Here is a 15,562-nt window from a genome sequence, read left to right on the forward strand (position 1 = left end):
ATTTTTCAGAGGAGTCACCAGAAGATGAGTGAGCAGTGTTCTTTGTGGTTAATTTACCTTCTTTGAAAGAAAAATGAACATTACTGAGCATAAGCAGGCAGTGCTGGAATTTGAGATCTCCTCTACGCTTCCAATAAACAAGCCCAAGTTGCTCATTCATAGCCTGAATCCTCTCATACTAAAATATCCCAAGCACACATCCGTGGAAGGATGTCTTTCAGGAACGCTGATGCCTTCTCTAGCCCTGTGACTTAGTTTTCTTGTCTTTAGGGGTAGTAAAAGCTCCATATCCATCTGCAGGGAGAGTCAGGAGAGCAAGAGTTTTAAAGAAATTTCAAAATGTTCTCATTTCAGTTTAGCTCAGCACATCCGTGCCAAATCCCCTTTTCACGAACCTCACCCACAGTAAATCAATGTCAAATCCATCTTCCCCATGCATAGGGCTATTTAAAATTGAACACAAGAAACTTTCCAAGGCATAAAACTACCACAGCTTCCTGCTGGTTTTAATATATGTTCCTCTAAGAATGTCCAGACTCTTAGGAAAGGAACCATGAGGGTATTTAAAGGGAGTATCTAATATGCTTGCCTGGGGCTATTTGTCTTTGGTCCCATGTTTTAGATCACTGCTGGAGATCTTACTGAGTCAATGTGGTGGGTCCCATGACGTTTGTTGGGTCACCCTGCACATCCTGTGGTCACCACAGGGAAGTAACACTGACAGCTCACGCCCGGTTGTATTCTAGGTGGTTCCAGGTGTCTGTACAAGCGAAGTGAGAGGCATCTGGGAGCTCGGGATCTGGGGGCCATCCTGGTTGTGGAGGCGTTCCAGGGGGAGGCAAGTCGGCTTCAGGTGGAAGGGGTCCAATTCCGCCACATGGGCCAAGCATTTCGGCAGCACTCCAGTGCCCTCACTGTTGCTGGCAGTGCAAAGATGGCAGGTGAGTTGGGCCTGAACGATCTCACGTGTTCACCTTTTTCTGCCCAAATCTGGGGCAGATATCCTCAAAACCTGCTCAGCTCTCCGGTCAGATGACGAAGTGGATTAGTAAACATGAGAAAAACTCATCTGTAGTCTAAGCCCAAGTGAAACTTGATAGAGTGCTTAAAGGTACTTCAGTTCCTTTGCATCTCTGGACAGCTTCTTCCTAAAATAATATTCTATTTTTATTCCACACCTCTGAGTTGGTGTGCTACTTCTAGCTCTGGAAATGAATGAGCTAATACACTGTGAGAAAGCCCAGAGGTGGCTCAGGGCTGCATGGTTCCATAGACCAAAATTTAATTCTGTCACCTGAAGATTAAGGAGCATATTAAGTTCTTTTGATTTTGTCTGTGATAAGTGCAAAATTCATCCCTGTGGATGTGGCGATGAGGGCTCTGATGACTGGTGGTTATAGGAGCAAATTAGGTGGGCTCAAATAATGTTTTAAGGCTACTGTATGGGGCTTCTGCCTCCAGCTAATCCAACCTTTTGCCTTTCCTATGACATGTTTGTCACTGTCTGAGGATCTTGGCTTCCTGTTAGAAGGCAGCACTGGCCATGATCCTGGAGTGCAGTGGGCATGTAGCCGTTCCTGGCTAGAAAAGGTGTACAAAATACCTGCCTTGTGCTCACTGCCCTTCTAAGATGTTCTTCCTCTCCTTCAATCCCACTTCAATCATCCATAACTTCAATCAACTCATACTTTGGCTGTGGAATCCTACTCTCTCCTTTCACTGGATCTTATCCTCCTTCCTCAGAATAGTGGGCCATGACCATTAACCCATTTCTGCACTCAAGGTCCCTCTTCTCTACTGTGCCCATTTCAGCAATTCCTGCCTGTTGGAATTGTTGGAATGAGTACAGGTGGGCAGCTGAAGCCAAAAGGATTAATTACACATCATCAGTGACGAGCTAGTATAAAACTCTCTCAACCCTCAAGTTACACTGTGCTTTTTGCTCACAGCTCTCATTTCTTTCCAGACTCTTACATACGTCGCTGTTGTGTTTTGGACTCCTTTGGACAAGGACTCCGTCTGACTGGGATCTCAAACCTTAGTGTGGACAGTAATGTTTTCTGTAACATTTCAGGCCACGGGGTTCTGCTGGGTAAGTGAAGTAGGAAAATATCAATACACGTAACAACAACATGCACTGATTACCATTCTCATGAAATGCTTTTGGAGGAAAGAAGGGCAGATCCTTAACTGCACCCTGAGAACTTTAATCACATCATCTGCATTTTCTGGTATTGGTGAATCTGGAATAAAGCTTCCATGATTCCACAGGCAACTACTTGCAGCTATTTCCATTCAACCATACACTCTCTATTTCCTCAGGTCAGTCTTTATTTTATCTGCATCCTTTTTTTGAAGTGTGCAAGTGAAAGGTGACTCTTTTTGGTGCATTGATTTGTCTGCCTTTGGAAGAACACCATTATGCAATATTCAAGACCCCAGTTCAGTGAAGCATTTAAGAGCATACTTACCTTTAGCTTCAGTCATTTGACATAGAAAATAATGGAGTGAAAGCATATGTTAAAAGTTAAGCAGAGGATTTAGCACTTAAATAAATGGGAGCTTGGAGCAACAAAAACATTAAACAACAAAATATTTCTCCTAACTAACCATCAGGAGACTGACTTACAGCATCTTCTGCTGGGATCTTGTGTTGCCTGAATACCTAAAGATATAGCTCAATTTTTGTTTTCCATCAGAGACGGGATAAAAATGACCAATTTAAGATAAACAGAGGGGAGAAAAGAAAGCCTTCAGTCTTGATCCTGCAGTTCTACACATGCAGCGAGTCCCTATGCTAGGTCCTGTGCATAAACGTAATGAGAAGTGATAGATTATGATTTAAACAGAGGAGGCTATAAAAGGAGAAAGATCGTACACATCTTGCAGATTAAGAGAGCTGGCTCAGAGAGTTGTAACTACTTGCCCAAGGTGATGCAGAGAGCCCTTGTGGCCCTGGGGAAGCAGAATAAGATCTCCAACATGCCAGCATGCCTTGGCTCACTCGTGCAAGGACATGTGTCTGAGTTAAAGGACTGTGGGCTGAACTGAATGTTTCCACTGAGGTTTTAGCCTGAATACACCTTATCCCCAAATGTCTTTAATGGCTTCACTGTCAGCAGCTCCAGAGGGTCTGATGGATGAATTTATATATCATTTTGTTGCCTGTGAAGGAATATTTATTATAGCTGACTATTTGCAGGACCAGAATTGGACTCCCTCAGTGATTTCATCTACAACCCTTATTTTCAGGAGGTTTGCAAGACAGTCATAAAAAGTCGCTCTGGGCTTAAAATTAATTGACACACCAGGTCTCAGCTTGGAAGCCAAGACCTTTTATGTCACCTCGAAAACCTATATCGTTGTCAAAAGGACTGCTTTAGGATCCTGTGCATGCTCTGGTAGTGGCAGTGTTTGCAGTAAGTACAGCCTGGAAAGAAAATGTTTCCTAAATGGATCTTGTTCCAAAACTGAAGAAAAGCTCAGAAGACAGAGAAGAAGGCTAAAAATAATTACTGTCTGTCCCAAAACCAAAGGACATAGGGTTTCCTGTTAAGTAGCTTACATTTGGGGTAATAATGATTGGAGAAGGGATCTATACTTGGAATAGAACTTGAGCAGGTGTATTTGCAGATAATATTTTATGCTTGTTAAACAAAACTAAATAGATTTTATTTGCTCCTAGTGTGGGACAAACAGAGATGTTCCACTTTTTATTCTACTTCCAAAACACTAGAGTAACAGGAGTTGCATTGATGTCTCCTGGTTTGGACTTGATTTATACAGGACAGTTCACTTTTTTGCTGTTTGGTGGCACATTTCTTTATGGTGGAATTTAAAAAGATATTTCAGGTTTTAATTATTATTATTATTATTTCTTACTTTAAGACTGTTACTAGATCCGGGGCACCCCCATGACTCTGAGTTGTATGATCAATTGCTTGATTGATTTTTCCTTTATCTTCTCATATTTCATTGTTTAAGGGGGGAAACCTCCCACTTCTGTGCAGAGCTATACCAGGTGCTTTTAAGTCTATCTAGAAATTTTCTAAGAGGTAAGTAAGATAGTGGATGGAGACACAGAAGATGAGAAAGGTAGATAGGACTTTTAATTCTAGTACTGCCAGAATCAGACCTGTGTGTGCTGTGCATAGGTGAGTTGCTTCCCCACTATGAATCTCTCCTTTTCCCCACTATGAATCTCTTTTTTTCTGCTTTATAGTATCCCTTTTACCAATTTTCTCCATAAACCTGTGGTACAGTATGTCTGGTGTTATATTCATATATAGCACCTGGTACAGGGCCTTTTGCATATTGAATTGCAGAATCACTGTCTGCGTTGCTTTCTGTAGAATATGTGTTACAGTATTCCTTTCCCTGATTGTTTTTATCTTGTTAAAGTCTAAGCTTTTTTTTTGTGTCAGAAACTGTTTTTTATCATGTTTACAGTGCTGATCAGCTCTTGATTGTGGCTTCTGACATTTTTGAAGAGCACAGCCTTTCCTTTTCCATGCTGGGCATGACTCTGTTGAGCTGTTTTTTAATTTCTTTCTTAAAGGAGAGGGACTGGAAGAGGGGAACAGTGTCAATAACAACATAGTGATTCACCTTTCTGGAACCGACGCTTTATCCAACATTGAGACACTGTCACCAGCAGGGATCTACATCAGGGCTCCTGCCAACCACATCAAGGTAAGAAGTACAGGTATAAAACCAAATGTTTCCTTTCTAATTAAAGATATTAGGAAGATAAAAAGATTTATTTATTTGGAGATCATATACACAACATTTCATTCTTGGCTGAGCTGTCAGAAACTGTGCTTGTGGTGGGATATTGAAACAAGAGCATATTACAAAATAAATTATATTCATGGGCAAATTTATTACTGAAAATTTTACCGCACTTGAGTGGAACAAAATATTGCAGTGAGATCCTTCATCCTGGGATACTTTATTTTTTAATACTCATGGATTCATAAAAACTGAAAAAATACTTAGGCTCAGCTTCTTTAGAAATAGCACCCCCACTCCCCTCCCCCCAAATCATCTCAATTTTAATAGACTGATGACAAGTACATTAACATTCAGCTATATCAAATGTGCCCCTGTCTGGATATAAAATGACAACTTATGTACAGTCCAAGATTTACATTTCAGGGTGAGAAGGCAAATGTGTTCCCTGTTCTATGAAAATGACATTGATTTTAAAAGATACGAAGATTCTGTTTTCTAAATAGTGATAGATAAAGCATTGACCTCTCAAAAAGCCCTCACATCAAAAAGTTAAGTGCAGTAAAAATCTTTTTATTCACTAATTCTCTGATGCTTTCTTTTAGTTCATACATTTTTGTCTTGTTCAAGTTGCTTAACATTTTAGAATAAAGAGTTACTTTTAAGTGTTTCATGGAAAAAAACATGATTTCAAACCATTAATCCTTTTCAACTATTTTAAGTCTGGAATTTCATAGAAATTGACCTTTCTTAGCACAGTTTCAGTTGTGAAAAATGCACATTTTCATTAAAAAAATAAATCCAAACCTGTTCTATTACCCACCGAAACCAAATCAATTATTAACTGAATGTGAAGACCTAGTTGCCGCTGGGCTTCTGTTCCAAGAGAAAAGAATTGCACCTAAATTTGAAGGTGAAAAAGAGACCAACACATTTCCTATGTTAGAATGAAGAAGATATTACTTAGGAAGAAGGAGAGAACTTTTCCGCAGTTCCCTCAAGGGCATATTTATCATTTTTAAGACCCTCAAATATGGTTAAAAAAACAACAACTAGGCAGAATCACATGAATTTCAGCTCTGCTAAACACAGACTTTTGTACTATCATGCACTGACTTACCCTGGAGCTGTCTATTTGATCGCCATTGGCTCAGCTTTTGAAAAGGTTTGTTTCAATTATCTCTATGTGTACGTGTGAACTGACTGTGGTTGGTTTTTAGCACATTTGTTTAGCTCTCTTGGTTCACATGTCTTCACCGATAACCCCAAAGCTGCATCTGTGGCTGCATACCTGAACACTGGGGTTAAGTCTGCTCTCCAGGTGTGTGCTACTCAAGGCAGAATAACAGATGGCCCTTGAAGGGTTGCTGATAAACCTTATTGTCATCGGTATCTCAGAGTGGGCTATTTGAGGCGTTTCAGCAGCAAAAGAAAAATATGAGGAAGTTACCTAGCTTAAAATTGTTATTAGCTGCACTTACTGTTCTACAGCACCTAGCGGTGCTTGACAAAAGTCATGAAAGGACATGGATATTAAGAGAAAAAGTCATATTTCTTCCAAGCAAGACACTTGTGTCTTGTGGACTTTTTCTTAGTACAGTATTAATCATTAAATGCAAGGGATACTAGTCCAGGACCAGCATCATGATGTTACAGTGTTTCAGACCTTTTAACTGATAGAATGTCTCAAGAACTGGACATTGCTTTTTAGGTAATTTAATAAGGAGGTTTGAATGGGAAAGGCTCATCTTCTCAATCCCTGGTTTCCAGGCCATGAAATAGAATATAGAATTTTCCTGCTCTAGATTTTAATGTTAAGTGATTGTTAGGTTTTGTGTTTGCTTGGTGAGTCCTTCAATAATATTCTCATAACTACTCAATTTACTTGTGAGCCTAAATTTGCATGGGTGACTGAAGAGCTAAAATTTCCTTGAAAATTGGTGGTCTCCTAAGCAATGTTGAAACTGGGACAGCAGTCACTCAAACCTGAGCCTGCAAAGACATTCAGAGACCCAGTTCCCACTGGTTTCCATCTGACATACGCTCTCAAGTGCATTTGTGAATCAAGCTGCTAGATACAATTTTATACTCATATAGTATAAGTGGAAAATGGTTATTACAAGATTAATTTGTATTAGTGTTTTTTTAGTAAAGTATGGAAGTCCTGGTTATTAATTTTTAGTGTCTTAATACAATTTCATTAGTAGACTGGTTTCTTGCCTTTTAGATATTAGCAGCATGAAGAACTGAAGATGCTTCTCTTTGATATTGGCTCTTATGTTACTGAAAAGCATGCCCTATAGTCCTAGTTTTCTTTCTGTGTGCAGGAATAGAAAATGTTTTTTTATCTTTTCCTCTTGGCTCCCTTGAACCCACTGGGTCTTGGACCTTTCATAGTAGCTTCCTTCTCATAAACATTCAATGCCCTTAAATCCCAGAGCCAGCATGCAGATAACAATATACAGACTGGGTCTGAGAAATTCGACAAACATCCTCCCTTTCCTTTCTTGTTGTGGTGTTGAGGACCGGGAAACAGTTTAAATGAATGAACAGGGCAGAGACCAGCCTGTGTTTCCATGTCAGAGGAGTCACTGATGGTCATGCTGTTGACAAATGAGTTTGTCTCCCAGGATCACCCAATGAAGCCATTCTCCACAGTGCTAAAGGCTGAATCTGTTCCATGTTAATTGTTTCTCAGCATTTCATCCCTACAGAGATCTTTTCTAAAACCATTTGCAAGGTGAGCACACATTGAAGAGAACCCATTGGGGGTACTACTTGCATCCTGCCAGGTTTTGAAACTAAGGGAGAGGTGCTGGGCGCACTCCCTAGAGCTTTTATGTCATCTTTATTGTCAACAGTTTAAGTTCTGGCTTAAAGAAATTCATGAAATATTTACATTAGCAGTGTTGTACAGTTAAGAAACTCTTAAAACGTCAGCCACTTTATTTTACTGACTTGCAATGAATACCTGCAGGTATTTGGCATACTCAGGAAGGTAATTTCTCTCTGGAATTTTGGTTGCATAGACATTCGTAATACACTGACTTCCACAAAGAATTGATTTCCACACAAAATTCCCTGCTTGCCTAAAACCCCTGCCCTCCAGCCACTAGCTGGCTGAATAAATATGCAGGTTTTTCCTTATGAATCATCTGTAGAACACGGGATTGGAATCACAAGTAAAAGATCCTGCAAATAATGTGACTGGACTGCAGAAGTATTTTGTTAAAGGAAAACGGTCTGTGGCTGTGCTTTCAGAAAAGGCAGCAGTTTTACGAGGGGATAGACAAAGCAGTGCTTTGGGTATTGATAGTTTGTTGCTTGACAGATGTCAGAGATCACGACTGCAGGGAACACACTTGGATGGGTCAGAAGAAAGTAATTTGTATATGGAGGCTTTCACCTCTAGGTCACCAGGCTCAGCGTTGATTTGGACCATAAGGGACCAAAAGTCATTAGTGTTTTAACACTGTCCAGTGGCTATGAATGGCAGTGGTGGGTGTCAGTCCTGATCTTAGAGAACAAGATTTTCTTATAGCTGAAAGAAAGATCATCTTAGAGTCTACTTGGAGAACTGGATAGCTCCAGAGAACAAATGATCTTATCTAAGGATAGACCAGAAGAATTGCCCTCTGCCTCATGCAGAAGAATAGCATGTGCCTTATTTTTTTCCTGGAAAGGGAGCCTAAGTTTACCAGTCTGGACTTTAGCATAAAACTTTTACACATCTAAGGCAGGTGAGAGGGACTGTGCTCAGATGTGCATGTGAAAACATTGCTACATGGACACTATGGGCACCATCCAAAACCATCTAGGTTTGGCTGCTGTCCAAATGAATCAGGTAAGAGAAGTTTATTTCCCTAGAGTAGAAAAGCTCCTAACCCACTGTATATAACTCAAATAACTCACTTGCACCAGACTGGGTTACTCCAAGCCCTGTCCAACCTGGCCTTGAACACTGCCAGGGATGGGGCAGCCACAGCTTCTCTGGGCAGCCTGTGCCAGGGCCTCACCGCACTCATAGTGAAATTTTCTGCCATTTGTTTCTATTGAAACAAATTGTCTATTGTTTCTATTCTTGAGAACAGTTTTTTGAAGACTGGCCCCGGAACAGAATAAAACAGGACAAGACTGAGGACACAGAAGCAAGGTACCAGTTTCTACCAGCCAGACTTACCAGACTTTAAATGGATTTCAGCTGCAATTTTACTATGGGTTTTTCTTAAGTTTATTTTAATTTCCAGAAATCTGTGGTAATGTTTTTTCATAGTCACATATGTTTCTCTGCAGGGTAACACAGTGTGTGCTGCTGGGTATGGCTATTTGTTTCATCTCTCCCCTGACAGACCATCCAAAATTCCTCTCCTGTCCTTCAGTGAGAATGTAGCTCATTCCTGCACAAGGTACTTGGGGATTTCTGGTTAAAGAGATTTTCCTTCAGTGCGTAGTAATGTTAATGTTAATTGCAGTGGTGACCAGAAAAGGCTTTTCACCTCCTTTCAGGATTTTCTTTTTTCCCTAATTTTGTGTAATTTTAGGGCTTCCTCTCTTGTAAGCAGAGTTCTCCACAGCAGATCAGAATCAGTGTTTGATAGCATATGGCTGGGCTGTTTTTCAGGGCCTGATCACAAATTGTTTCCTAGAATTTTCAATGCACAAGCCCAATTTGTTAACTTTCACTGTTTCCCCGTGCTGTTAACAAGCTCCTACAATTTACCACCTCGTTTAAATGATCCTCATGTAGTTTAAGGTGCCACATTTAACACATTTCCTCATCAACCATTTAACAGCAAAGCACTGAAGCATGTGCTCATGTGTTGAATTGAAAGCTCATTTTAAAGTAAGCCAGACGTTTTGATCAGAAGAGGGTGGCATTCAGGAGAACAGGTACATTATTTCTTTCTTACACTCCTCTTTGAGCATCTCCTTCATGCCACCATTAGAGACTTGACACCGGCTTATACCTGGAGTGGTATTTCTCACCTCAAGATGCTTTATATCATAGCAGCATGAACACTCAGCTATTAGAATTTGGCCTCTAATTAAGTAGATTGAAGCGACTAATCACTTTGTAGTCCAACAGCATAAAAGATGCTGTTTGGATGTCAAACGTTATATAGAACAGTTGTTCCTGCATCACCCAGGAATGACAATTTATTAGAACTTTTGGCTGTACTTCCTTAAAAGAGAAACGATAGTAAAAAAATGTATTGAACTTAACGTCAGTGAGAGAATCACCTAAATTCTCAGGAAATTTGGATATTAATCTCAGAGAAGGTCAAACCAAGGGCTGCATTCAGGAAATTGTACCTTTAGGATGCACACCAAGTTGGAGGAATCCAAGGTATGGAAATACCTTATCTGTCTAGATTCATGTCAGGCTTATCTGAAGGTGATGCTGATTGAAAGCTCATGAGCCTCTCTGGATTGTTTAGACCTCTAAAATAAATATTGCTCTCCACCAGCTTTTGATTTTGGATTAAATGATAAAGTCTCAGTCACAGAACTGTTAAAGATGTAAGATTTTAGATATTGAAACGATTAATAGGAAAATCCCCTCATGAATACAGGTACTGTAAAGAAACAGTCTCCTTTCCTTTCTTTTCCTAAACAGGTATGGGTTGCTGGTGTATCCAGAGTATTTGCCAGACAGCCCAAACAGACCTGTTCAGTTCAACAGCTTCAGAGCCTGGAGCTGCCAAGGTGGAGCACAGGTACGTTTGTCCTGACTGTCCTCTGCAATACTCAGGTTCTTTACAGGTATATGACCTCTACATTGACATCAGCTTTTGTATCTGTATGTCCATGTCCCTCAGATGAAGGCTTGTAGTTTGGTGATTAAGCCAGAAACACAATTTGTGTGAGTTCTTACTGCTTCAGTGCAGAATCAGCATTGCTTTCATCAGCAGCCAGTGTCCTCTGTAAGCAGATAGCATCTTTCTGCCACTATAACCACAGAATCATAGAATGGTTTGGGTTAGAAGGGACCTTAACGATCATCTAGTTCCAATCTCCCTGCCATGGACAGGGACACCTTCCACTAAATCATACAGCCAAAAAAATCCTCTCAGTGCATCTGAGCTCTTCTTAAAGATTGCACTTGATAAAGGATCTATTATCTTCATATAGCTAATGGTTTCCATAGGATTATTTTCACCAGTGTTAAAAATTTGCTCCTTTTCATTTTGTTGTTGTTATTTTAATTTTTATAGCTTCATTTCACAGCAATTGTAGCCCACCATCACAGAATCATAGAACCATAGAATGGTTTTTGTTGAAAGGGACCTTAAAGCCCATCCAGTTCCAGTCCCCTGCCATGGACAGGGACACCACCCACTAGACCAGGTTGCTTCAATCCCCGTCCAACCTGGCCTTGAACACTGCCAGGGATGGGGCAGCCACAGCTTCTCTGGGCACCCTGTGCCAGGGCCTCTCAGAACCCTCACAGGGAAGAACTTCTGCCTATCACTGATTTAAAAACTCACACCATGCTTTATTATCTGATATTTTCTTCCCAGTGCTTGGAGGCTGTGGTCCTTTTAACTCCTGTTTGATGACCTGAACAGATTATATGTGTTTCTCTGTAAGGCATGTTTTATAGTTTAATTCATTTTACAGCTCTTCTTTTGAAGGTGTCGAATTGTTCAGTGTGGGCTTTCTTTTCAGGCTGGTGCATTGTCTTTCTGGAAAAGCTTATTTCTATGAAAATAGATAAAATGAAAGGATTTTTGCAGTTTTGTTTTTGTGTTTTTTCTTGGTTTAGCTTGCAATTTCTTTCTGTGTTACTGACCTAGCATACATGAATAACAGTTTATTCTGCTTCTTTCCATGGACTCCCTCTAGGAACAGTCTTCTTGCTGTTAGATTACTGCAAGCAATACCTCTGGTTATTTTCAAGGCATTTTTCTGCTACAAACATTAACATCTTTACCTTTCTATTCTTTCCAGTAATAAACCCCAAAATATTTTAGGCACTTTTACCCTATCTATTACTGATTCTCAGTTTCGATTTTTCTTGCATACTATTCCTTTTCCCTTTTAACACAAAAATAAGTTGACAGAATATAAAGAATTTTGTATTTTTAATTAAAAGCAGAAATAAGAAATGAAGGGGAGATGCTCAAATACTAAATACACGTTCAACACTTTTATGTGTTTTTTGCTCTTTCCTTATTATATTGTAAGTATATCAGAATTATAAACCATACTTATTTTTGTAACTATTATTCCTTTATTATGTTTTTACATAGATTTTCAGGAGCAGCAACCTTGAACTCCAACAGTTTCAGATTTATGCTTGCAAAGACTTTGGCATTGACATTGTAGAAAGCTTGGGAAACACTTCTGTAACTGATAGTCTTTTAACTGGACACATTGGGCAAAAGGTAAGCACTGCAGGAATTATTTCAATGTCTCTTAAGTTGCATAGTGACCCTTCAAACAGGAATTTGAAGAAAAAAGAAAGCAACCTGAAGAACAGCCCCTTCTCCACGTCAGCTAGTTTGTGTGTAAAGGTAAATACTTAAGCCCAGCTCCAAGGTGAGGTTTGGGCACTGATCTGTTCGGTTTGCCTTCAGCTGTTTTCCATTCCTTGGAAAAACGATGCCTTCAGTGATGCTTTGAAGCACCCAGTGCCGGGTTGAGTGGGACTTTGGGCAACCTGGTCTAGTGGAAGGTGTTTGTGACTCTAGCAGGGGGTTGGAATTAAATGAGCTTTAAGGTCCCTTCCAACCAAAACCAGTCTGTGATTCTATGATTCAGCAGCAGCACCTGCAAGGGACATTAATTTGGTGATGAAGCAGAGAAACTTGGAGCTTCAGCACCTCTCTCATAACCTTCTACAACAAAGGATTTTGTTGCTTCTGCTGGCAACAGCAGAAGAGAAATAACATTAGATCACCTGCATCCTGTGTAATTTTTCAGGTGCTTCATTCATACCAGCTGATGGTTGAGTTGAAAAACATCAGTCATTGAGAAACCAGAGATTACATTCTGCACAAAAATCCAGCATGTTTTTCCAAATATCTTTTTATTTCAGTATGAAAATTTTGAAGATTTTTTTAAAAACAAATTTGAAACAAGAACTCTGATTTCTTTCTATTTGAATTTAGAACTATTAAAAGGTTATATATTATAGTGCAGATTTATGTATATTCTTTATAAAACATCATTCAAAAGGAGAAAGAAAATCATGCTTCTCTTCAACTTAAAAGCTGAGGGATCGTAGTTAGGCAATTGTTATTTTTTTTCCCCTACGCATGTGTTTTTCCACGATTGACATGGTCTCCAAAAAAACTTGGAATTTTACAGAACCTGAATTTCTGAGAGATTTTATTTTATTTTTAACAAGATTTTATAACAGAAATTCCTATATAACAGGCACCATTTAACCATACTCAACTAGGTTTAGTTTAGTCATTTGAGAATAATTATGGGGAGCAACAGATTTGATTTGTATCCTGTTTAAAACATTTTGGTTTCATCTGCTCTCCCATACCATCATCAGTCCACTTGGAAAACAAAGTGTTTCTTTTTTACTTGAGAAGGAAAAATGTCATCAAAATGTGACATCTTTATGCAGTAAATATGATCTTTCATTATTTCTTTAGGCAGCTGGACAAAGTCCTTTGGGTGCTACCTGGTTGTTAACAGATTAATAACGTGGATAACAATGGAATTTTACTTACAACTTGCCACAGCTTCTTGTTCATGATTTTAAGGTCTTTTTTTTTTTTTGCCCTGTTCAGTTTTCTGTTCTTTATGAAATTAATTTTCTCTCTGACTGGCAGAAAAAGAGCTTTAAATAATGAGTTTTCTTTAGAAGCTCACAGAAAGGAACATCTGTAGTATGTCTATTGAAAGTATGTAGCTCAGGTCAAATCCTGGCTTCACCAGTCCAACCTTGCAGCATCCCAATGACGCAATGAATTTCTGTCAGACACCAAAGGGTGGATGTCTTTGTTTTTGCTTTGCAGGATCCATGGAAGGGCTCCAATGTTGTACTTGTTAAGAGATTTAGAGGCGCTCAGCTGTGCCTTGTTTCTTGCGGTACCCCAGGGGGGTGATTATCTTTGATTATCTCATGATAAGAGCCTCCTTGTCATAATTTACATCTTAATTTATGTAATTCTCCCTTTAATAATGATGTCTCTTTAATATCAATTAAAACTTTATGACATTAATTTAATGGGAACCTTGGATGTTCTTCTCTTCTAGCCCTTCCAGTTTTTGAAAGAAACACTTTACATCAAGATTGTTTACTGAAAAAACTGGGGCTTTGATCACTTAAATTGTTAGTGGCAGGGTTATATTTCAGAGCCTGTAAAGTGAAGGGAAAGACTTTTGTTAGCTTCCTAGACATTCAGCAGCCTTCTCCATGCTTCCATAAAGCAACTTATTATCCTTGTGGAGCCTTTTGAGGAGAAGCAATTCCTCCTGAAAAAGCAGGAGGTCTGGCACATGTGGCACATGAGAGGAAGGATCTATTATTTCACACTCTTCCTACTTGCCACTTGAATAAAATAAAATAATTAAAATAATAATATTAAAAGCGGGGAGGGTTGTAAAAACAGGCAAGTGTAAACAAAAAAATAATAGAGGTTTTCTGACTAATTTGTTACCAGAAGCCAGGAATTTCTCCTTAGCAGTGACTTCGAAGATATCCCAAGGACAAGGAACAGATATTTAGGCCTTTGAGTGAAAAAAGTGATGGAGCTACTGTCTCTTAATGACACTGAAGAAATAATCTGCAAATTAGCAGTGACATGCACTTTCCTTGTGTCATGGTCTACAGTCACCACAAAATCTAGTTTTTCCATTGTGTTTGCCATCATTTGTTTGGAAATTTTCCACTTCTTGCTCTGATAGGCCCTGAAGTCAACTAGAGCTGTGAAGAGAGCCTAGCTTAAATGCTTTCTCCCCATCCTAAATCACACAAGAGGGCTTTGAATCTCAGCAGTCAGATTTTTCTTAGAACAGAAATTAGAACAGTTAGCTTTGCAGAGAAGGGAAAATTCCTTCCTGCTGGACAAGACAAGGTAAAGAGGGCTGTAAGCAAATCTGCTCACTGTGTCTTCCAGGCAGATTCTTCCTTTCCTCCCAGGGAACGTGCAATTTCCTTTCCCTTCAAATGTCCAACTGTAATTACTACACAACAACCTGGACAAAGCAAATAAATCAATCACTGTTCTGAATATAATACTATCACATACTGCAAATGGTGAATTAAACAGATGTTACTTGTCAGAATTTGCAAAGCAATAGCTCAGATTTGTCCTTCAAACAGTATACATTGCCCTACAACCATGGTCTTGAGCATAGTCACATCCTTGTGTCCCAACTGCTGCATCCTGGACTCATTAGACTTGGAGATTCACATGGTGCTGTTTCCCAGTGCTCTTCATTTTTTCATTGCAGGATAGTACTTGTATGTCAGCAGGACTACAAACTCCCAAAAGATACCAGCTATTCATCTCCAACACAGCTTTCAGGAACTTTGATGTGAACACTTGCACAGCAATCAAGACTTGTTCTGGTTGTTACCAAGGGCAGGGTGAGTCTGACTTATTTAGCAGGGTTTCAACAGTCCCTGGCTTCCTCATATTCCAGATTCAGATGTTTAGAAGTTCATAATTTCCACAGACAACCACTGATATTTCAGCTGAACCCTAAAAAAGCACTATATAATGACAAAGAGTACTGGCATAAAACTGGCATAGTTTCACTTCCGTAGCCTTGTCACAGCATTTGCTGTGAATGAATTACCAAGAGCTAGGTTTGGAGGTATTTGCATACCTGCTCTCCTTAGGTTTCACTGTATTAATAGTTT

At 39.5% G+C, this 15,562-nt stretch overlaps 1 protein-coding gene across 5 annotated transcripts in view; it reads left to right on the forward strand.

The window, feature by feature from the left end:
• The window catches only part of PKHD1 (PKHD1 ciliary IPT domain containing fibrocystin/polyductin), a 251,034-nt gene that overhangs the window by 119,556 nt on the left and 115,916 nt on the right, over positions 1-15,562 (forward strand). For all 5 annotated transcript variants that reach the window (XM_061372231.1, XM_061372233.1, XM_061372234.1 and 2 more), the window contains exons 40-46: positions 747-941; positions 1,967-2,092; positions 4,559-4,692; positions 9,025-9,137; positions 10,349-10,448; positions 11,985-12,119; positions 15,151-15,286. In XM_061372231.1, coding sequence (XP_061228215.1) covers positions 747-941; positions 1,967-2,092; positions 4,559-4,692; positions 9,025-9,137; positions 10,349-10,448; positions 11,985-12,119; positions 15,151-15,286 — 939 coding nt within the window. The remainder of the gene's footprint in view (positions 1-746; positions 942-1,966; positions 2,093-4,558; positions 4,693-9,024; positions 9,138-10,348; positions 10,449-11,984; positions 12,120-15,150; positions 15,287-15,562) is intronic.

The sequence above is a fragment of the Neopsephotus bourkii genome, unplaced genomic scaffold, assembly GCF_033783945.1.
Source record: "Neopsephotus bourkii isolate Nb327-2 ecotype Australia unplaced genomic scaffold, CSIRO-AGI_Nbou_v1 NB_1600, whole genome shotgun sequence".
NCBI classification, from domain to species: domain Eukaryota; kingdom Metazoa; phylum Chordata; class Aves; order Psittaciformes; family Psittacidae; genus Neopsephotus; species Neopsephotus bourkii.